The following is a 24,386-nucleotide window of genomic DNA, read 5'->3' as shown; positions in this document are numbered from 1 at the left end:
GCTGTTACCTGGATTAAAATGCCAAAAGGGAGAGGCAGACAACGTGCCAGTCCCGCGGCACCAGTCCTGCCTGGGGTGGGGATGATGGACTGCTTCTTATTACCAGGCTCCTTGTCGGGTTCTACTTCGTTGTTGGAGAGTTTGGTGAGAGGTTTGCCACTCTTCCGACCTGAAGATGAGACATCGTTTAGTCCCAATGCGAGAACTCCACTTCCTATGCTGGCGCTGACCTCGAGAGTGGCTCAGAAGACGTCTGACGCACAGGAATCCATAGGGTCTCCGGGTGCGGGCTCGGACTCGAAGCCAGAGATGCCGACTTTCCCCGCGGTGCAAACGGCGGGAGCAGGATGAGGAGAAAGTGCCCTTGGGGGAAATCTTGTATCTATTGAAACACAGCCAGAGGTGAATTCCACTACAGAATTAAGTCCTTTTTGCCTCATAAACCAGAAAAAATAACTTTGGACAATATATGGGAAGCCTTGATCAGTCTTGAAGCTTCTTTCTCTCAAAAGTTCATATCTTTAAATCAACAATTTAACTCTGTGTCTGAAAAAATACCAACATTGGATAAAAAATTAGAAACCATGGGTAAAGAAATTGAAACTAATTGCAAGACATTAAAAAATTGTCAACAGATTCAAGTTAATCTTATAAAAGAAAATCTGCAAAATAAAATTGAAATTTTGGAAAACTTTCAATGTTCAAATACCCTTAGGTTAATACATTTTCCAAAGCAAATTTCAATCTCACCTCTTTTAACTTCTGAAAAATATCTAACAGAGGTCTTGCAAATTCCAGAACAGTCTCATCCCCCAGTATCCAAAATCTATTATATACCATCTTTTGTCAAGAAAGAATTACAACATGGTGAGAGACTAGATGTTTCAGGACATGCTCCTGTAGAAACTTCAGATATGAATTTAACACAAATGTTGGAAGTCGACAAAGTGGAATTGACAACAGCAACGCTTAAAGTAACTTTTATATTATGGCCTGATAGAGACTGGATACTTAAAACAATATTTTATTCATAAAAATCAAGATTTCCTGGATTGTAAAATAAGAATGTATCTGGATGTCTCTAAGACAACACAAAAGAAAAGACAAGAGTTCCTTAAATTGAGTCCGAAAGCACAGCAATTAGGCGCTTTATTTTGGTTGAACTTTCCCTGTAAATGTGTCCTAAAGTTAAATTCCGTTAAATATGTTTTCTTTGAATCAAAACAGTTAAATTCTTTTTTGGAAGCTAAGCTGGCTGAGTTTTGTATGATACAGCCAAGGACCATAAAAACAAAAACTCCATAATAAGTATAATACTCCTGGGACTTCCTCTCAGCCGCCTATTTTCCTGATATAGGTTAATACATACATTATGTTTTAAGTTGCCTTGAGTATTGAGTAATGCCTCCAAATTGTGGACTAAAGATGAGTGAATAGATCAATATTTCAAACTAAATATGTAATACTTTATTTTCCTTCTGTATTTTGACTTATAATCATCTTTTTCTATTTTAAGTTTTGTACTTGTAATAAATCATAAATTCAATAAATAAAATATTTAAAAAATATATATATAAAGCTACAGAACATAGAAAAGGTCTTGCATGTACAGAGTCCAAGGGAAGGTACAGTATAAGAAAATATGACCCTTGTACTGACAATTGTGGAGTGGAGGAGTGGCCTAGTGGTTAGAGCACCGGAGGTGGCCAGTTCAAATCCCACTGCTGCTCCTTGTGATCTTGGGCAAGCCACTTAACCCTCCATTGCTTCAGGTACAAACTTAGATTGTGAGCCCTCCTGGGACAGAGAAATATCCAGTGTACCTGAATGTAACTGACCTTGAGCTACTACGTGAGCAAAACCTACATAAATAAATAAGTATAAGCCCATGCATGCATGTCTAAACTTGAGTGCAATGGAGGTGAGACCCTTCTCAACCTTATGATGCCCTTTATTCACTCAACACACCAAGACTGATCGCAAGCTGTGGCTCGGGACATTTCCTAGAACGGATACTGCGCTTCGCCCCAGGCAGCTGACAAACAACCCCGACACAGGGGGCTCCCAGGAGGTCGAAGCATATCGGAGGAAGCAGACACTCATCAGCTCACACGCGACATCTTTGATATCTCCCCTTCCCTCCTCTCTGAAGCCCAAGCCCTCCACTCACTCTTCATCTATCTCTCTCACGCCCCACCCCCAACGTCCTACCTGCAAACTTCTTTAAGGCGGTCGGAGCTTTCCTCTTGAGTCCCGCCCCCTCTGGCACAACTTGTTTCTCTCGGCCGCTCCCCTACCTGCTGGGGAACAGGGAGTGGCATAAGAGTGGGCGGGGCGCGGTTGGGAGAAGGAAGCAGCAGCGGGAGCGGGACATTGGAGACGGAAAGCTGCGGGATCGGTCGTAGGCGATCCTCAAGAAGTCTGAAGGTAGGAAGGATGGATGGATAGATGATGATGGGGAGGGACACTTTAAGAATAAGTGAGCGATGGACCGCAGATGGAGATGGGAGGGGGAAGCATGCCAGACTGAAAGAGATGGCGGACCGCAGATGGGGAGGGGGGAGGCATGCTAGACTGGGGAGAGTGGAAGAGATGGCAGCCTGAGCCCACGATTGCCGATCGTGTGTGAAGAGGTGCTTTGCGTGTGACTTATGATCTCTGGTATTTGACGAATCCTCCTTGTCTACTTATATAAAAGAAACTCACGGAAGACAAAAAAAAAAAAAGATTGTAAGAAGACTTTTTTTTTAAGCAAACTGGGAAGATTCACGTTTACGATTAATTTGTTTATCTGGATTTATCTCGTACCTTTTCAATAGTAACTCCAAGGCTGAGTTATATATAGGTGCACTAGTTCATAGGGGGGGAAAAATTGTTCAACCTTCAAAGCATGGTCATAAGAACATAAGAGTAGCCATACTGGGTCAGACTAATGGTCTATCTAGCCCAGTATCCTGTAACAGTGGCCAAACCAGGTCACAAGTACCTGGCAGAAACCCAAATCGTGGCAACACTCCATACTACAAATCCAAGGCAAGCTGCTTCCCATGTCTTGTTTCAGTAGCAGACTATGGACTTTTCCTCCAGGAATTTGTCCAAATCTTTTTAAAACCAGATACACTAACCACTGTTACACATCCTCTGGCAAAGAGTTCCAGAGCTTAACTATTCGTTGAGTGAAAAAAATATTTCCTCCTATTTGTTTTAAAAGTATTTTCATGTAATTTTCCTCTAGTGTCCCCTAGTCTTTGTACTTTTGGAATAAGTAAAAAAGCAATTTACTTCTACTCATTCTACACCACTCAGGATTTTGTAGATCTCATTCATATCTCCCCTGATCTGTCTCTTTTCCAAGCCGAAGAAAGAACCCTAACCCCTTTAGCCTTTCCTCATATGAGAGGAGTTCCATCCCCTTTATCATATTGGTCGCTGTTCTTCGAACTTTTTCTGATTCCGCGATATCTTTTTTTGAGATACGACAACCAGAACTGAACACAGTACTCAAGGTGCGGATAAACTATGGAGCGATACAAAGGCATTATATTATTTTCAGTCATATTCACCATCCCTTTTCTAATAATTCCTAGCATCCTGTTTGCTTTTTTGGCCCCTGACACACACTGAGCAGAAGATTTCAAACTTTTACTATTTAGCCAATTTTGTCCTTTCTGACCTGGCTATCTGATATTCCTTCTAAATTATTTTTTGTCTGTCTTTGAGGGATATTTTTCACTGGCTCTTCAAATAGCTTTACTTATCCTATAAGAACATGTCTATTTAAAGTAGCTGCTCATTCTTGTCTGGCAGATATTGTCAAAGGAAGTTTAATCTCCTGCTCTGTCAGCGGTAATGACATCATAGTGTCTTCTTAGGTTTAGGTAAACAGTATGTTTAATTTTCTCTGTTGTACAGGTTCTCAGTCTCAGCCAAAGGGCTAACAAGGGAGTGTCCTCTGCTGATAGCTGAAATCTGCACTTTATCACAATCAAAAACATGCTGAGAGTTCTGTTCTAATTTGCTGTATGTCTTTCTCTTATTTCTGTTTGTTACCTTTCAAAGTGGATTAACATACGGCTACTGTACCACTTTACTGAAGAAAAAACACAAAATTCAGTTTGAAGAGGAACTAGAGGACTGTCTATGGTTTTGACCTCTCTAATATATAATTTGCTCCTTTGGCTATTGCTAGCTCAGTACTGGCTTTGTTACTTTTTTTTTTTTATTAATTCTGGCCTGGCAGTGCTTTTGCTTTCTGCTTGGGCTTCCAGTCCAACTGAAACATGTATCGGCCCTTTTCACTGCTGTTAATGATGTAAAACTGTGGTACCAGGTGCTGCCTTTTTAACATACCCAGAATTCTCATATTTTTAGTTCCTATCCTTTTCCCATTCCATCTAGGCTAATCCTTGCTGTGGTAGACCTGAGAAGCACAGATGTGGCAAAAATATGGGCTTAAAACCAATCAGTAGGCCCTCTATTTAAGCAATGGATGTGAGTGCTTCCTCTGCATAATCTGCCTTGGTTGGCCTAAGCAGTCAGAGAATCAAAGCTGGGTCTTGTTTGGACCTATCTGGCCAGCAGGGATGGTTGCCTGGTCCTCTGTCCATGGACTCCAGCACCCATCCCAGCCTGACCCCCCATCACAGTTGAGTAGTTGGCGCTCTGTCTCTATCAGGTCACACTGTACAGGGTGCGGAGAATCTCCTAGGCTCCTTGCCTCTATGGGGTTTCATGGCTGTGGGCTGTGCTATTCAGGATGCGGATCTTTACTGCTGAAAGCCCCTGTGTCTGTTAGTCTTGCAGTAAGTTGTGCTGGTGTGTGTATGTGTATATATATATATATATATATATATATATATATATATATATATATATATAATGTGTGTGTGGGGGGGGGGGGGACCGCTCACCATTACCAACAGACATCACATCACCTAGCTAAACACATTACATATAGATGGGTTGGTATTATAAATGAGAAAAGAAAAAAAAGGTGAACTAAGAGTCGCATGCTGGCAGCAGGGCTTTCATTCTTGTGGTTTGATAGGTAACTTTGTATGGGTGGTAGGCTGACTCCTCTGCGTTTCTCATCAAAGGACATGTGGTTATAAATTGATATCCTTTCCACAGGCACCCTCCACAGTTTGGGTTTTCAAGATATTCACGGTGAATATTCATGTTCATATATTTGGTCTTAGGTCAGTCTGATCTGTATCATTCAGTTATCCTGAAAATGTGACCTCTTGGGATACTTGATGGGCGACCTTTAGAATCCACTGAGAAAGAAGGAGCAGACCTTCTGTAGATGGTCAGGTTTTGACATCTAGGAAATTACTTTGTTGCAGTGGGTGAGGAAGGGTGATGGCTAGAGTTAGAGCAGTGGAGTGGTCAGAGAAGCGTCGATGATAGAGCTTGGTATACCTCCTTATCTGGCATGCGAGTCAAAGTGGCTTACAACTCAAAAGTAGAAATTTCTCATACAAAAGGAACTCCAATTCAGTATTAGGACAGATGATGCCAAAGGCACAAGATTCACAATACATAAAAGAAAGCGCATCTAAAACACATACAGGAGGAAAACACCAGAACAGCCTTAATCATAGAGGTGTCGGTCCAAAGCAATTACTTTGTGAATCACATGGGGAGAGAGAGAGAAAAGATTCTGAAGTACCATAAAATGCAGTCCAAGACCAACAAAATATGGTAGAAAGATATAGAAATATTTCCCATTGTTTTGAGTGCTACAGGCTTGATCAGAGAGAATTTCCAAGCACACCTGGGCAGGGTCGCCGAGTGAGTGAATCGGGCCTGGGGCAGGGCTTCCCCCCCCTCCCAGATCACTGCCACAATTCTAATATCTTTGCAGGTGGGGATCCCGAGGCCTGGCCAGCAGAAGAGGTCTTCCTCCACCACTGACTCTTCACTCTGCTGATTGCCTGCCCCTGTGGCTGCTTTTTCTCTCAGGGCATGCTCAGTTTCTAAACCGAGCATGTGTGTCTAAGAGGAAAAGCAACCGCTCAGCAAGCAATGGGCAGAAGAGCTGGAGGAAGACCTGCAGTGTCTGCTTCTCTGGGTCCTCCCCAGCCTCCAAGGGGGGCCTGTCACAGGAGTTTTCTCTTTCTTGCTCCTGTTGGTACGTGATCACTCAGGTTCCGTCAGGAGCAGGAGAGAGAGACCCCGGTGCCGGTCCCCCATTGGAGGCCCAGTGAATTTTGCCCCCCCCCCCCCCCCCGGCGGCCCTGCACCTGGATAGTTTGCTTATATATATTGCATTCTATAAACTCGAGATGGAAGCTCTCTTTGGCATGATGCAAGTTCTGTGGCGAGTGTCAGTAGAAAAGTTGAGACTTGGATTATGCTCCACATGATGGCTGTGTGGTACATATGTCCTTAGCCTTCTGACATATTTTATGTTGAGCCTGTCACAGCTGATTCTGAGACTTGTTTTGCTATGTTCTGGTTTTTTTTTTTACTCTGGATTTGTGTACATATGAATTGTTCATAGAAATGGATTAGTAAACTATATTTTAAACTTTTTTTTTCTTTGTTTCTGTTTTCTACAGGCTGTTTGCAAGGTTTGTTCAATCTGAAGATTTTCAGAGTTTGGGCAACCATCCAAAATCGACAATGTCCGCCAGGCCAATGGAAAGTCCTCCACCTTATCGCCCAGATGACTTGTAAATATTCTTATTGATTACTGAATAAACTGACCTGTGATAAGTACTGTATATATCCTATCATATCTCTAAAAGTACATTTGCATAGCTGGTAACAAGGACTGTGTCAACTGTGACTTGCTGCTGCATGTTGGGAATTCCACATTGACTGGGATAGAATAGGAGAGGTGGTAATATACAACTGGGTCTGGAGGATTTGCAGGTCCAGGGAGTGGAGGGATGGATTTCTGGAGAGATTCTGAGGCTGGGTTTTTGAAATGATTCTACCTGGAAAAAATCTGACCCATCTCATGCTTTAAGATAACATGGAAGAATAAGAGACAGGCTTTTGAGCCGAGCATTGTTGGGTGTTTTATGGCATTGATAATAGATTCCTTTCGTGTGACTTAAAGCATTGAGGAGCAGGGGTGGAGATACTTACAAGAGTTGGGGCATAAAAAAACACTGAGGGATCAGAAGGAAAAATTTTTTTGGCCTTTTATTTCTTCCCCCCCCCCCCCCCCAACCCTTTTTGGTTGGCTCTGTTTATTGTCATTTTGGGGTTCTTATGCTATTTTGCTTTTTGAGGGGGGAGAGATGGGGGTGTGCTTTTTTTGCTCTGGCTAGTTGTTTTTTTTTTTTTTTTTTTGCTTTTCTTCTACTAGTCCATTTCTGGCCCAAATCCTGCCACTCTTCAGCTTTAAATCTGCCTCCTGTCAAAGGTTACATTTCCCAGGTCTCCATGATATGGCAGCTAAGAAATAGCTAGCAGGTGTCAGGAATAAAAATTTATTTGCCTGGATGGACAAGATATTTCTGTCTTATTTGAGGGGTTCAAATGATTATACCAGTGAATATTCAACCCTTTGCAGTCAGTTTTTTTTTTTTTTTTAAATGCTGACTACTCTGGACAGAATTAACCCTGGATATTCAATGCCGGGCTAATTTGGCATGTGACCTGCATAAGGCACAGAATCAGATTCTCTCGCACATTCCAAATGTTTTTTCCCCTGTTGTCAGGGGGGAATTTCTGGACTGAGGTCCCCCTGGGCTTACTTTTCAATCTCTGGTGGTGTAGGGGGTCTTACGGGCAGAACAGTGCCCACTTTCTCCTTCCTGTTGCAGCTTCTTTCTCAAAATGGCCACCACAGTCCTTGTTGGTAGTTGTGGTAGCCATTTTGAGAATGGAGCTGCAATGGACAGGAGTGAGTGGGCATTGCTACTGCCCATAAGACCCTCTAGACCACCAGAGATTAACAAGGTAGGCTTTGATGTGTGAGGGGGGGGGGGGCTTAATAGGATTTCCTGTTGGGGAGAGAGGGGGCACCGGAAGCTAACCAGGCACCAGCCAATATTTAGACCAGTGCCTGGTTAGCTTGGTGGCTAAAGTTAGGACAGCCATTTTTGTTGCTATCCTGACTTTAGCCACTTACTTAACTAGTTAATGGTGTGAATATCACTGCAAATGGGTTAAGTACCTGCTCTGACACTAACTGGCCTGTGCAGTGAGTGGTTAGAGCTGATATTCAGTGACACTGTCTGGTTAAGTGCTGCTGAATATTAGTTTATGTCTATTTACTATACTGCCTTTCATAACAAATATAGCAAAGTGGTTTACAGATTAAAATTTAGTTAGAATAGTTTTCCAAAATCATATGGAACAGAGAAATGAGAAAGCAACATTTGTAGAACTGCAGACTTGTTTTTTTTTTTTTTTTTTATTTCAAATGCCAGTATGGCACCTCTTCATCCAGGGCAGAGCAAAGGTTTAAAGCATCCAGTGTTCACAATGCATACTGCAGCCTCTCCAAATGCTGATTTTAAGTAGATGGGATTTTGACTGTTGACTTGAACCTTGGAAAAGAGAGCTCAAGGTGGAAGATAGGCAGACCAGGTGATACTGGGCTGTTAATGTATAGCTAGAAAGCAAATTCAATGTAAATATTTGATTACATAAGAACAGATAAAATTAAACAGAACTGCCAAACTGAGAATTCATGCCCCAGAGCATTTTTTTTAAGTAGCTGATCGTGGTTTGGGGACCTTAAGCTAAAGGGTAGCAGGGGCCCATGCTTTTGAACTCTGGGTTTGACTTGAATGATCCAGGTGCGGGAACACTACCTCAGGTTTTTGGCTGCTCTGGACCTAGGGTGGTGAGCCCATACTATTGGTGCTGCTCCTGGAGGAGTAGCCTAGTGGTTAGTGCAGCCGACTTTGATCCTGGGGAACTGGGTTCAATTCCCACTGCAGCTCCTTGTGAATGTGGGCAAGTCACTTAACCCTCCGTTGCCTCAGGTACAAAATAAGTACCGGTATATATGTAAACCACTTTGAATGTAGTTGCAAAATACCACAGAAAGGCAGCATATCAAGTCCCATTTCCCTTCCCCCTTCCCTTTGTGTTGGCAAAGGATGTTTTGAAAGTGGTATGATTAACTGTGGACCAGAAATTGTCACATGCTGTAGTCAGTTGGTTTTAGGGCAAAGACACTGAGCCACTGGTCTTCGGAAGTGGGTTGGAGCAGGTCAGACATTTTTCCTGCAGCTGCTCGTTCTATACTGGTGCTGTGATATACACAGCTGGAGGACAGGAGAGATTAACTAGGGAGAAAGGAGGAGGGCAGTCGCAGCTTAATATTGTCCTTTGTATGCTGAATGTGAGAAGCATGCTGCATGCATGCGTTTTGGTCCTGAGTGAGGAAGAGTAGGATGGAAGTGGGTGTGAAGGGTTAAGTAGAGCTTGGATTGGAAAGCATAGAGAAGGGTAAATAGGTTGGGGGTCTTGAACTTGGTTGTTCGAAATATTTATATACCATGAAAAAAGCCTGTTCCTGTATTTCCTAAATTTTGAGTGAGGGTGGTTTTCATTTTCAGTTTTATGGGCCCAAATATCAGGATCTGACTTTAATGGTGTTCCTTCAATTAAGTAAATTATTACTTTTTGAATTACAGCAAACCTTCATTTTATGCACCAAGCAAGGATATGTATGGTGGTGAGGTACGTTCTCAGCCAGCCTATTCTTACTATCCAGAAGATGAAGTTCATCATTTTTACAAGTGGACTTCTCCTCCAGGAATAATTAAGATTATGTCCGTCTTAATCATTGTGATGTCCATAGGCATCTTTGCCTGCGTCGCCTCCACCCTGGCTTGGGATCTGGACTTCAGTGGAAGTGGCTTGGGCTATCCAATGTATGGAACTTCTGGAGGAAACTATGGCAGTTTTGGATCGGGATATGGAAGTTACGGAGGTGGAGCTAACTTTGGGTACGGCTTTGGATATGGAGGAAACTACACTGACCCTCGGGCAGCCAAAGGCTTTATTCTAGCAATGGCAGCTTTCTGTTTTCTCTGTGGCATGGTTATTTTTATCATTACGGTCACCAGGAATCAAATGTCCAGATCAAGGAGGTTTTACTTGATTGTGATCGTAGTCAGCGCTATTCTGGGTATCATGACATTGATTGCAACCATAGTGTATATAATGGGAGTAAACCCAGTGGCCCAAGCTTCAGGCTCTGTGTTCTACACGCAGATAGTTTCCATATGCAATCAGTTTTACGCCCCTGCCACCACAGGAGTCTTCGTGAACCAGTATCTGTACCATTACTGTGTAGTGGAACCACAAGAGGTATGTTTTGGTTTTCACTCTTACTAGTAAACTGATAAATGTGTAAGTAGGGGACTCTTGTCGTCACCTACCTGGAATCAGCTGCTGTACCTTGGGTTAAGAGGTGATGACAGTGCTGAGGATAATCAGTTGCAGCCCTCTGGAAGAAGTCCAACCCCAGCGCAGTAGTCTGGCCAGAAATCATTGCTAAGGATGCAGGCATACTAAGATTTGAAGGGAACTGTGACTCTTGGCCAGATGGCTATGCCTGCTGTGGATACAGATGTAAGAGGGGAGGTATGAAATGGACAGATGTAGGAAATTCCTGGTTGCCCCTATGGCTGAGCCTTCATTCCTAGTACCTGGTGGCACCAGTGGCATAGCCAAGGGTGGGCCCGGGCCCACCTACTTTGGACTCAGGCCCACCCAGTAGCAGCACACCTATGAAGTGTTTGGTAGGGATTCCCAAGCCCAGGGGTGTGCTGGTAAATTTTTAACAGGCTCTTTCTCCGGACGTAGCCAGCTCTGCAGTTGGAAGGGCCAGGGGTGGCCGGGGGGGGGGGGGGGGGGGGGGAGCCACCACCACACCCAACGTCTTGCTCTGAGCAGCATGCTGGAACTTCTCTCACATGCTCGAGAAGTCCCAGCCTGCTGCCCAGAGCTGGAAACAAGGAGCGGGGAGCAGCAGTAGTCTATTTACTTGGCTGGCAGGGCTCAGCATTCCCACCAGCAAAGTAAAAGAGAATTCAGCAGGGGGCCCAAGCCCACATTTTGGGAGCCAGTTGTTAAAGTAGCCACGGAGGGCCCTACTTTAACAACCGGCTCCCAAAATTCTTAAAAACTTAACAACCGGCTCTTTTGAGCCTGTGAGAGCCTGCTCCAGCACACCACTGCCCAAGCGCCACCAGCTGAAAATTCCTGTCCTTCCTGCATACCAGCCTTCCCTCTGATGTATTCCCGCCTATGTGGAAACAGGAAGTTGCATCAGAGGGAAGGCTGTGGAGCCAACATGAACAGTGTGTATTATATGCTGCTTGCTGCCAGTGAAAATCTGCTATTTAAAAGGTATGGGGGGAGGGGGATGTTTGAGAGACCATATGGCATGCAGGCGAGAGAAGGAGAGACCAAATCACTTGTGGGACAGGGCGGAGTTCTTCTGCCCACCCATCTTGGGCCCAGGCCCACCCAAAATTGGGTGTCTGGCTACGCCCCTGGATGGCACAGCTAGCTCTGGAGAAGTGGTGGTGCTGTTATGGCCTGGTGGAATAGGGAAGCTAAGGAGATAGTAGACACAGGCAAGAAACTGGAGGAAGATATTGGGCTAAGGATGGGAAGGGCAGAGCCAGCCTTTGGGTATGGTGAACAGGGTGGTTGCCCATGGGCACTACTGGCATTATCTTTTGCTGATCTGGATCTGTCTATGCCTCCACATTATCTCCACCAGGTGTGGGCTCAGCAAGAAGAATACTGTCTCTCTCTCACTTGCTCTGCCATGCAGGGCTGGTCTCATGGCTCATACTCTGAGACTAGCTCTGCACAGTAGAAGCTGATGAGCCTTTAAGTGCCCTCCTTCCTGCTGACCATGGAGAAGGAGGCCCAAAGAAGCACTGGGATGTGGCTACCAGATGATAGAAGGGAGGAGGAGAAAATGAAAGTACTGGGTGGAGGGAAGGAAAAGAATGAAGATGGGGAGAAGAGAATGTCTTGAAGGGTGGAGAGGAAGAATGCATAGAAGGAGGGGGAGGAAGGAAGGAGGGAATGTTTGGAGGTTGGGGCCATTAATCGCTTGCATTTGGGGGTTGCTGTCTTTTTCTCAAGTTTGATTTCTTCCTTGCAAATGCAATTGTGCTGGTTCCTCTCAGAGGACAGAGCCCAGGATGATCCACTCTGGTGGTTCATATTATACTATGTTGACATTTGAGCAAGAAGCCAGACATAGTGGCAGCATGCTATGCTAGTCACACAGTCCAAACCATATGCACTAGCCACAGGTGGGCCTGGGCCCCACCCAGTTTGGGCTCAGGCCCACATAGCAGTGGAGCACCCTTAACAGCACTGGCAGTGGAGTACCTTTATCAGCACGGCAGCGGAGGGAGCAGGTTGAGCTCATCTGCCTCCCTGTCTCTCAGCGGTAGCGATTTCTACACACTGCCTACCGCCACTTACCCGGAAGCATTTCCTCTGCCATGTCCCACCCCCTTTATCGCAACTTCCTGTTTCTGCTGGGGCAGGATGCGACAGAGGAGATGTTTCTGGGTGTTAGCCGTGGTAGGAAGCAAGTGGGAATCGCTGCCGCTGAGAGTGAGGGAGGCAGAAGCAGGATCGTGGGAGCTCAGCCTGCTTCCTCCAATATTGGTACTATTAAGGGTGCTGCCCCATTGAAGTGAGAGGGAGAGTTGTGGGGGGAGGGTCTCCTTATGAAAGAGAGATGCTGCATGGTGGGGTGGAGCAAGAGAGAGAGAATTGTGGGACATAGGGTGAAGAAGGGTAAAAGAAGAAAAATCTTATATGGGAGGGGAGGGGGATGAGAGACGGAGAAATGTTGGACATAGGGATAGTGGGGAGGGAGAGATGGTAAATGTTGGAGGTGGAGATGGTGGTGTGGAGGAAGAGTTGCTGTAGGGGGAAGCAAGAGATGTTGGGCAGAAGGGAGGGGGAGAGAGGCATGGTGAACAGTGGGAAATGTTGGACATGTCAGTGGAAGGGAGAGAATGCTGCATGGCGGGAGGGGAAGACCCATGGCACAAGAGAGGGAGAGATAATGGAAGGTGGGAGAGAGGGAGATATGTTGGACCAAAACCCTCATCCACACCCTTGTCACCTCTCGTTTAGACTACTGCAATCTGCTTTTTGCTGGCCTCCCACTTAGTCACCTCTCCCCTCTCCAGTCGGTTCAAAACTCTGCTGCCCGTCTCATCTTCCGCCAGGGTCGCTTTACTCATACTACCCCTCTCCTAAAGACCCTTCACTGGCTCCCTATCCGTTTTCGCATCCTGTTCAAACTTCTTCTACTAACCTATAAATGTACTCACTCTGCTGCTCCCCAGTATCTCTCCACACTCATCCTTTCCTACATCCCTTCCCGTGCACTCCGCTCCATGGATAAATCCTTCTTATCTGTTCCCTTCTCCACTACTGCCAACTCCAGACTTCACGCCTTCTGTCTCGCTGCACCCTACGCCTGGAATAAACTTCCTGAGCCCCTACGTCTTGCCCCATCCTTGGCCACCTTTAAATCTAGACTGAAAGCCCACCTCTTTAACATTGCTTTTGACTCATAACCACTTGTAACCACTCGCCTCCACCTACCCTCCTCTCTTCCTTCCCGTTCACATTAATTGATTTGATTTGCTTACTTTATTTATGTTTTGTCTATTAGATTGTAAGCTCTTTGAGCAGGGACTGTCTTTCTTCTATGTTTGTGCAGCGCTGCGTATGCCTTGTAGCGCTATAGAAATGCTAAATAGTAGTAGTAGTAGTAGTAGGTGGAGAGGAAAGAAAGGAGGATATGTTGGATCCAGGAGCAGAAGGGAGTGATGGAGAGATGCTGGACAGTGGGGGAGAGGGCAGGAGGGAAGAGAGAAGGGACAGAGAGATGTAAGGCTACAAGAGTGAGGAGGGGAGAAAGATGGAGCAGATGCTGGGCTAGAAGGATGGAGGGAGGAAGATGCTGGGAATGGTGGAACCATGTGGGAGAGGTCAAGAGGGGGAGGAAGGGGGTGGCAAGGAAATGAATGAAAGGATAGTGATTAGAGGATACAAATATGGTAATGAAAGGGAATGGAGGGCTGGGGAAGGAGTGGGGAATGGAAAAGCTAGTGGGTGAGAGAAGAAGATGGAAATCTGATAGGTAGCTGTAAAGTAAAAAGGAGGAGAACAGTGAGAGGGTGAAATTTTGAGTTGACAGCGAGGCAGAAAGAAGAAAAAAAAGAGAGGAAAGAGCTAAAAAAAAAAAAAAAAAGAACAATCAATATGTTGGAAGCAGTTGTAGTGAGGGTAAAAAAGAAATGAACAGCCTCAATGTCCAGACGACAAAGGTAGAAAAAAGCATTTTATTTTGAATGTTTTAAATGGAATACGTTTTGGCTTTGGGAAATCTGCATAGCAAATGTGTTTGTATTGTGTTCAGTAGAAAGGAAATGTGTTTCTATTTTTATTTCGCCAGTGTTGCAGTACATGCTAAGTTTAACTTTTTGGGGGGTTCCCAGTTCAATTTTTGCTAAATATTTATTTTTTTATTTCTGAATTGTGATCCCCTTGTTCTGTATTTGGTGAGAGTCTGTCGGTGTGACAGTAATGACAGGTAGGGAAATCAGAGGGAGGGGGGGCCCCTAGCATGTCTAACACCAGTTCTGACCCTTGCTGTATAACTGGTAGGGATTCCAAGCCTCCCCAGCTGAGAACCTCCAAAGATGACCAGAATTTCCTTCTACCAAGCTGCAGTCATTGACAGCATCCTTGAGTCACCAACAGCTAAGTATTCACAGGGTGCTGGCATTAGTGGCTTAGGGCAGTGGCGTTCCTAGCGTCGACAGCACCTGGGGTGGATCACCGATGCGCCCCCCCCCCGGCAAAATGACACCCCCCCGGGTGCACGCTGCTAGGGGGGGTGCCGCGGCGCGCGCCTGTCAGCTGCGAGTTCGAATCGCTACGCTAAATTCTCTCGTTTGCTGCAGCTCCCTCCCTCTGCCCCGGAACAGGTAACCTGTTCCGGGGCAGAGGGAGGGAGCTGCAGCAAACGAGAGAATTTAGTGTAGCGATTCGAACTCGCAGCCGACAGGCGCGCGCCGCTGCACCCCCCAGCGGCGTGCACCCGGGGCGGACCACCCCCACCGCCTCCCCTTGGTACACCACTGGTTTAGGGACGTTGCTGCTGCCTGCCAAGTTTGGTAAAAGGGAATTCTGGCCACCTTCAGAGAAAGTCTTCAGTGGACAGAACTTGAGGATCCTTATTAGCTAATGTATTTATATTTTGCGATCGGGGTAGGGCAGGGCAGAGAAAATATTGTACCCACCCACTTCAGGCTCAGGCCCATCCATGGTATTATGTTCCATATCTCCTCTGCCAGGTCATGTTGTTTTGTGCCAGATGAGGCTTGGATTGGCTCAGTGTTGGGCACTTATTATGGTGCTGCCATACACTTTATGGGTTTACTTACCAAAAGGATGCTGAACTAGAGTGTGGAAACTATTATCTTCTTACATCTTTTGCAGTACATATCTTCCCATTTAGCAGAAAGGCCTTTGCACCAGGTGCATAGCCAAACCTCAAAAAAAAATTTTTTTTTGAGGGGGGGGGGATGGGTCCAAAGCCTCCCCACCCCTGTCACAACCCCACATACCTGTGCTAACAGAGGTCCCCAAGCCTCGCCAACAGAAGCCTTCCTCCAGCATTGTTCACTTCCACACCGCCTGCCCTGCTTCCTCCCCTCCCCCCCCATGGTGAGCATGTTCGGTTTTAATGAAATTGAGCATGCACAAAGCTTTGTGCATGCTCAATTTCACTAAAACTGAGTGTGCATGTGGGAGGGGAGGGGGTGGAAAAGCATGGCAGGTAGTGCAATGGCAAATGGCGCTGGAAGAAAGCTTCTGCTGGTAGGGCTTAGGGGACCCCTGCCAGCCAAACCAGCAGACTTTTGGGGGGGGGGGGGGGTCTAGGCCACCATTGGCTACACTACTAGTTTGCACTAGGATTAGATCAGGGGTGTCGCTGAAATTCACCCCATCAGGGCTATGCTCCAAAGGATGTTCCGATGGATGCTGCAATCCTTCTGCATTGTCGCTGCCCCTGTGAGGAGTGTGGCGGAAGTGCACAGGCAGGAGAATAGCACCACGGCTGGCTTTGTGGGAAGATGCAGCAGCTGAGGTGGCTTGTACACAGCATAGGAGGAGGTGGATAGTGCTGTAGTGGAGCCCAGAAGAGCTGCAGGAACTGAACCTTGCAGACACAGCTCTTTGGGTGGGAGCTGGTTTCACATTGTTGCTTCATGGATTCTCTGCAGCATGGTGATGTCAATTTGGCAGACATCACATGGGAGGTGCCAGCTGACTCATACCAGATCACATGCAGATGCTAGACAAGTGGAACCTCTGCCAACTTCTTGTTGAGGTTGAGATTGTCCACCACCTGTAGATGTGGTAGATGATTTGCTGCAACATGCTTAATGTAGGTCCATCTGTTGGAACAGTGAGCATGGTTTTGGGAAGGAAAAGAGGTGATGGGGGAGCAAGAGAGAAGGAGGGAGGGACTTAATGAGGGAGAGAGAATGGACACCATTAAAAAGGAAGGGAGTTTCAGTGGTTTGCTACTAGTTGCTGCTTCCCTGCTGCATACCCTTCCAGCACAAAGTGCAGCCTGTGGGAATCGGGTTGTTCCACAAATGCATAATTAATATGCACAAGCAGCTGACTAAGAATCAAGCTTGTGGTTCTCTGCCCCACATCAACCACAACATCAACGGGAGACTCCTTTCCTGGGGTGGCCCAAATACGTTTTTAGCCAAGCCACCCCAACCTGTCATTGGAGTGAGTCTGGATTAATTGTGAAAATGGGAACATGAAGACAGTGGCTCTCTTTTCACTGGTACAGTGACACTAGCCAACAAGACCCATCAACTCCTAATGAGCACATGAAATCAGTGGCTGCCTCTTAAACACACTGATGACAGCTCAACAAGGTGGAAACTGAGAACCATTGACTTGAATTGCTGCTATTTCAGCTGCTGATCACTCGATGTTTATTCTAGCCAATGTTATTACCAGACTGTGAAGCCCCCTCTTCTGACTAAAAAGACCCCACTGAAACATGTAGACATGGACTCTCCTAAGTAGCATAGGGGATGCTGCTTTTGGGAATCTATTGGAAGTGGTTGTAATTGGTGTGATATGTTTTACTTTATTCCTGGGAAAATTCTTTACAAAAATAACTTCAGCGCACCATATTTTAAAACTCTGCAAAATTTATGCAAAAACATGCTGCAATCATAAGGCCTGAAATTCGCTGGAGCCTCCCCACTTCCATCTCTCACTCCAACTCTAAGAGCCTGGCTGAACCTAGAATTTTGGTTTCTCCCGAAACCGAATCTGCAACTGAAATTGGCCACTCTGTTTCAGTAGAAACGGTAAATGAAAATGGAATCTCCTCCCTCCCGCCTGGCACTGGTAGACCCTCCCCAGGCCTACCTTAGGAGGCCCTAATGGTCTCTTTATGGGCAGGAATGAACCCCAGATTCAACACGGTAGTGTTCAGGACTTTTTAGTGGTTCCATACTAATTTTTCCATTAGCACACGGGACTTGCATAAAATTAACATAGAAGCACTTTCCTAATTAGGAAACACTAAGTATCCCCACATTAACTCAGTGTTAGCCAGTTAGCACGTGTTATTTTGGATTCTCCCTTGACTTTGTGCCCAGACCCTCTCCAAATCTGCACTGCACCTGTTAAATGGATGTCAGGTATGCTGAAGCCCTGCCAGCCAAAGAAATCCCCTGCCAAGCCACTCCCTTCCTTGAGCTGCCGCACTAATCTGGAAACTGGTAGGGTGCCTCCAGCTGCCAACGCAGGGATGTCTCGTGCATCACCCAAGAACTGAGCATGTCCAGGGAGTCTCAGCAGCTGGAGGCACCCTATCGACTTCAAGATTAGTGCAACAGCGCGAGGAGGAGGGGGATGGCTCGGCAAGGGATTTCTTTCACTGGTGGGGCTTCAGCATTCCCACCTGCAAAGGTGGTACTTTTAACACACTTGAGGGGGGTACTCTTAGCACACTTGGGGGAGGGAATATGTTGCCCCCTCAGTCTACCTTTGGGCCCCCCAAAATCGGAGGACTGGCTATGCTTGTCTCAAGCTTTCTTGAATTCATATAACAGCTTTTGTCTCTACCACCTCCACCGGGAGGTGGTAGACCTCTACTATGCTGTAGAGCAGTACCAAACTCCCTGCCTTTGCTTTTCCCCCTTGGGCCATTTCTGCTGCTGCTGCTCCTTCTATCCAGAACCAGAAGGAGGCTCTTTGCTGGGTTCTGTGAGGTCTCCAGTACTTGGTGCTGTAACAAGGATTGTACAGGTCATGCAGCTACTCTGTGTGCAAATATGGAAGGGCACAAAAACTTGCTCCCACTCCACAGACCCCCTCATGGGGGGAGTGCCAGTGGGTGCATCACAGGGCATGCCAAGAGCTTGGCATCATTCTGCCAGTAGTAACTCTACAGCATTGACCATGGAACTGAGAGGGAGGTGAAGCAGCTGGCATTGATGGTGGTGGGGTGGAAGGGAGACGGGTGAGGTCTTGTGGGAAAACAGAGGGGTGATGTGACACAGGGGAGCTAAGGAGGGAGGGATGTCTGAGGAATAGGAGAAGGAACTGGACTGATAACAATACTGAAGGAGAACAGAGAGAAAATGGCAGGGACAGTAGAAAAAGACTGGGATAGTGTGGCAGGTGAGAGCTATTTTATTTTCAGTTTTTGTATATATTAGCTAATTTGCAGATTGGTGCAACTGTGTTGTAGAATTTTGGAGCATTTGGCACAGAATCTGACCTGGCAGAAATACAGATTTTGTTGAAGTAGAAGGCAGACTACCAGCTATTAGTGTGGACTGACAGAAATCCGTAAGCTAGGGTGGCTGCCATCCACAGAGTGCTGCTGCCCATCAGAGGCAAGAGACTCAAAAGCTAGTTTATAATCAGTTGGCTTAGAACCATGTTAGGGTCCTGTGGCGCAGTGGGGGCTGGATGGAAGGCTTGAAGTGAGACAAATCCCACTAGCAGTACTGGTGACAGAGTATGGTGGGGCTATAATTGCACATTAACTAACTAATTTTTATGTAATTGCTTTACGCAACTATGTACTGCTTATTTATGTAATTGTTGCTATTCATTGTGAGCCACTCTAAGTGCTTTATTAGAAAAGGGCAAATGTAAAGTCAAGCTTGATTCTCTAATCTCTCTTGCTATCATTTTGTATTTTTGTCCTGCTTTGCTTGTAGGCGATAGCTATTGTGCTGGGCTTCTTGATCGTCTTGGCTTTCGCTCTCATCATTTTCTTCGCTGTGAAGACTCGAAGTAAGATCAATGACTGTGGTAAAAGGAACATCCTGTGGGATAAGCTTGTGTTTGAGGGGGAAGGAGACCCCAAGGTGGAAGAATGGGTAAGTGGAGAATTATGGGAAATGGAGTGTATACACTACCAAACTTTCAAGATGCTGTTGAGATCATTTATCTTTTCTGTCCCATCTACACAGAGCAGGAATTTTATTTGCTTGGCCTTTGACTGGCAACAGATGATATGGCTGCTTTGAAAGTTCGTGTACCAACTGGAAAGGGAGTGGACAATGCAGAGAATCCACAGCCTAGTTTGCTTTACTGGAGAGCTGTGTAACTTTCTTGGCCTGTTCTGCTTTTTAATAGATAGAATAGGGCAAATATCATTCCACCAGCTTCTTAATCACCACTAAAAAATGTTTTGGCAAGCAGGTACCTCTGCTATGATTCATAGAGCACTTTTTTTATGATACTAATTTTTCCCAATACTTATCACTTTAAAAGAAAAGTCTATTTGAAATTTTGAATGAGCTTGCTGACAATCTTCTTATTAACCCTAAGCACCTACACTGAGCCCTGCCCTGAAGTGAAACTGTCCTGGTAAATCTCTGCTAACTTTTCCTGTTTTTCAGCTTTTGTCTTAAAGTTTCTCAGAATATTTTTAGAAGCCTGTTTCCTACAAGTAGTAAACCAGTCAATATATTTTTGGCAAGAAGTAGCAAATCACATTTTTAGTCAAATTTATTATACTTTTCTTCTAGCTGATAGGTTGTCTCTTTGGGTTTATTGTGTGGGAGTAAGTGATAGATAAATGTGCCACCTGATATTCCCTGCTTTTGTTTTCATTTGGCACCCATCCCTCCTTTTTAACCTATCGAATTTCACTGGCCCTGGCTGTTCATCTTCCAGCATCTCCTCACCCCTTCCCTTTTATTTCATCTATCACCTTTTTCTTGAACTATTAGTCCTCTTGATCAGCCCTGCTATCCCTCAGTTTTCTTATATTGGCATCCTTTTATCATTACTGTAATGGTTCTTGTTTTCTCACTGTATATATCTCATCTCCATGCATCACACCCTTCATTGTACAAGTTCTTTTCTTGTGCTGAACTTCCCCGGGAGGCGGGTCGGTGGCTTTGTGTGACGTGTAATTGTAAATAAAACAGCAGCAGGGATCCCATGTGTAAAGGCATCCAGCAAAGAGCTGTTTATTTCCTCCAGAGAAAGAAAAGTTCTGCACGTCCTGGTATTTTATACCAAGTTTTGCTTATTAAGGTGGTCCTTTTTGTTCCCTCTCTGCTTAGTAATGGAAAGACTTGCTTCCTCTGTATTTGCACTCCTAATGCTTCTATAGAAACTGTGTTAGCCGAGGACATCACCTCAGTCAGACGTGCAAACCACAGACAAACACCAAATACAGAATGTGCAACCACAAATTAGACATAGGAATTTGCAGGTAAAAGTTGAAACTGAAACCCCAAGAAGCTAGTGTGCAGGGCAAGGTGGGAGAAACAGAGAGAAAAAGGATACAGAGCAGCAAAATGTCCTGGTTTACCACCAGGCCAGAGATGTAATCTGACCGGATACAATACTGAACACTACCATTATTCCAGGGAGTCATTCTTTATTCATTTTGTGCCCTTTGTGAGTTCTTCTTTGAACTGCCGTCTGTTTCTCTGGTAGCACGTGTACAAATTGTTGTGCCACACCAATAAGTTTCTTGAAACACTGTTGTGTAACTGTGGCATACCAGGTAGTTACTATAGAAATGGCAAGTGTTTGAAACTGGAGGAGTGACAGGATTCTACTTGTCTCCTCCATCTGATGTCGCATTTTATTCAGGGGTAAATTATGTTTGAGAGGCAAATAGTCCCTTTGTTGAAGAATTTGAGGGTGGCAGTGAGAGAATGAACAGTATCAATTGTACATTTAACCGTCCAAATGTCTTTTTTTTTTTTTTTTCTTTTAGTGTTCTTTAGACTTTTTTTATGTGATACCATTGTTGATATCAGCAAGTAGTTGCATACAGCAGACTCTTCAGTGGGAGAGTTTCTGGGTGTGGCAGTAAGTTTCATTACCTAATAGCTCTGTTTACTTGGGCTGCATGCCAGCAGAAGAAAGCAAGCTGTGATCACTGGCTGTCAGCTGCAGACCAGCTTGGGAATTGTTATGTGGTAAAACTCTAGACAGTTTAGCTTAGATGTTTCTCCTGGCCTACTTGGATCATAGGGTATCTTTGTTTTGCTCAATTTTGTTTAAAATTCTCCTTTTGCGTACATGTAGTGCTCATTTCACATCCATTTTTGCTTTATAGATGCTTACCGTAGGCGCCCCGTATAAGAGGCTTGGGGAGGCTAAGCCTCCCCAGCCCAACTGTGACCTTCTTCGCCTGCTGCCCCCACCCCGCGACGAGCTGCAGGCTTCCCCGCTCCCCAGGTCGTCCATCCCGTCTGCCCTCAGCTCCCCCCAGCCCTTCCTGCCGCTGCCCTACCTTTAAATATTGCATTTTTCTTCCAGTCACGGCGCCATTATTAAAAGCAGAAGCAGGCTCGGCTCCAGCCTTCCCTCGCATGGCTCCGCCCTCTTCTGACGTATTTCCTGTTTGCGCAAAGGCGGAGCCATGCGAGGGAAGGCTGGAGCCGAGCCTGCTTCTGCTTTTAATAATGGTGCCACGACTGGAAGAAAAATGCAATATTTAAAGGTAGGGCAGTGGCAGGAAGCAAACAAGGGCTAGGGGGAGCTGAGGGCAGACGGGATGGACGAGCGGGGGATCTGGAATTGGGGGGGGCTGGAAGTTAACATTGCTGGATGGAGGGGAGGGCAGGGGGGAGAAGAGTTATTGGCTCGACATGGGTGGATGGAGGGAAGGGCAGGGGAGAGGAGAGGAGAGTTGCTGGACATGGGTGGATGGAGGGGAGGGCAGTGTTTGGAATATGTCCACTTTGAGAATTAGGTGCTCAACATTAAAAGTTTAAATTTATTTACTTATTTATGGCATTTTATCCCACATTAAACATGAATTAGGATGTTTTGTGGTTCTACATGAGAATTGTGATATTATGATCCCTTGTTTCATATTGTTGACGGTCTGCATTTTCCATGTGGGTGGTATATTGGTGTATTAGGTTCTGCCCAGTGTAATATTTATGGTACAGTAAGGTTCTGAGTGTGTTTTTGCACAAAGTTGTGCATAGTGTTTTGCAGTTGAGCGATTGTGGTTAGTATATGCTTTGAGCAACCACTTTATTCTTTGACATATGATACATAGCTAATATCTAAATTTAATAAAAGGTATTGTGACTTTTATTTTTTTTTCTGTGTTATCAGACAATTATGGATTTAAGCTCCACCCCTATCCCCGCCCCCTTTAGCCTCCCCAAACAGTTGGGCCACCGACCGCCTATGTTGCTTACTTTTTCTTTTCCTGTTTTTTTTCCCTTTTTTTTTTCTTTTTTTAACCTTTTACTTTTTATGCTTTTCTCTTTAAAATCTTTTGGGCCCTTTTACTAAGCTGTGGTAAGCACTAATGCAGGTTAAAATACACTACCTCGGGGTATGCTCTGGTGTCCCGTGGTAGTTTAAAAAAAAAACATAGAATCATGATGGCAGATAAGCGCCAAATGAACCATCCAGTGTGCCTTTTTCAGTAACCACTAGCTCTTCTTTTTCCTAAGGGATCCCACGTGCGCTCCCATGCTTTCTTAAATTCCAACACAATTCTAATCTCCACAACCTCCACTGGGAGGCCATTCCACGCATCCATTACCCTTTCTGTGAAGGAGTACTGAAAATTCCTCCTATGCCTATTTCCTCTAGCTTCATCCTGTACCCTCTCATTCCGGAGTTCTCCTTCATTTGAAAGAAGCTCTTATCCTGTATATTAATGCCACTGAGGTATTTGTCTCCTATCATATCCCCTCTCTCCCACCTCTCCTCCAGTGTATACATATATTGAGATTCATAAGCTTGTTCCTACATGTTTTATGACAGACCATTTACCAATTTGGTAGCCGCCCTCTGGACCGACTCCATCCTGTTTATATCTTTCCGTAGGTGTGGTCTCCAGAATTTCACACAGTACTCTAAGTGGGGCCTCACCAGAGACTTATACAAGGGCACTGTCACCTCTTTTTCCTGATGGTCATCCCTCATGTGTGTGCACTACCCATGTACTAAATCTTTAATTTTTAGCGCTGGGGGCGGAATGGGAGTGAGTATGCTAATCGGTTAGCACGTGGGTATTGCTGTGTGCTGAATAGTGCGTCAGCCCTTACTGCCTACAAAACAGGTGTTGGTAAGCGCTGATGCGGTAATGGCATGCTCTAGCCATATAGATTGTCTTAATGCTTGTCCAAAATGGTTTCCGTCTCCTGATATAGGTGGCCTCAGGAATTTCAGGTGCCACACACAATCCCATCTGATGCTCAGCAGATCACATTACAAAAATATTACTTCCAGGGGGGGTCTTTTACTAGGCCGTGGTAAAAAGTGGCCTGCGGTAATGTGGGCGCATGTTTTGGGCATGCGATGGTGCATTTTTTTTTTTTACCATGGCTGGGAAAAAGGGCTTTTTTAATGGGCTGGGAAATGGGCATGCGATGAAATTTAAATTTATTGTGTGCCTATTTACAGCCTGAGCCCTTACTGCCATCCATTAACTTAGCGGTAAGGGCTCACACACTACCCACACGGAAACAATGCAGCGCACGCCAACTGCTGATTACTGCTGGGAATTCCCCCCAAGGTAGAAAATAGAAAATTATTTTCTTCTGCAGGATTTGGTGCACGTCAAACTCGGAATTACCGCCAGGTGCATGCGCTAGCCCGGCAGTAGTGCCAATTTGGCGTGTGCTACCCATGCGTTAGCCCTCCTGCACCTTAGTAAAAGAGCCCCTGAGTGACATACCTGTAGTCGGCAACCAGGGGCACCTTGCCAAAAAAACCTTGCCCGTAGCTGGTAATGTTGCTGAAAGTGGCAATGATTAGAACTAATAAATAAAAATAAATGCTGCCATGGCTACTGGTCGCATCCCGAGTGGCATATTTTCTTCATGATATTTAAAATACCTGGAGTT

The 24,386-nt window shown here is 45.4% G+C and overlaps 1 protein-coding gene across 1 annotated transcript in view; it reads left to right on the top strand.

Moving 5' to 3' along the window:
• Positions 1-2,288: 2,288 nt before the first annotated feature.
• The window catches only part of OCLN (occludin), an 82,203-nt gene continuing 60,105 nt past the window's right edge, over positions 2,289-24,386 (top strand). The window contains exons 1-4 of the mRNA XM_030193322.1: positions 2,289-2,427; positions 6,564-6,677; positions 9,609-10,287; positions 19,257-19,418. Of these exons, the coding sequence (XP_030049182.1) occupies positions 6,628-6,677; positions 9,609-10,287; positions 19,257-19,418 (891 nt within the window). The 5' untranslated portion in view covers positions 2,289-2,427; positions 6,564-6,627. The remainder of the gene's footprint in view (positions 2,428-6,563; positions 6,678-9,608; positions 10,288-19,256; positions 19,419-24,386) is intronic.

The sequence above is a fragment of the Microcaecilia unicolor genome, chromosome 2 (assembly GCF_901765095.1).
Source record: "Microcaecilia unicolor chromosome 2, aMicUni1.1, whole genome shotgun sequence".
NCBI lineage: Eukaryota > Metazoa > Chordata > Amphibia > Gymnophiona > Siphonopidae > Microcaecilia > Microcaecilia unicolor.
This window is presented reverse-complemented; position numbering and strand designations above follow the sequence as displayed.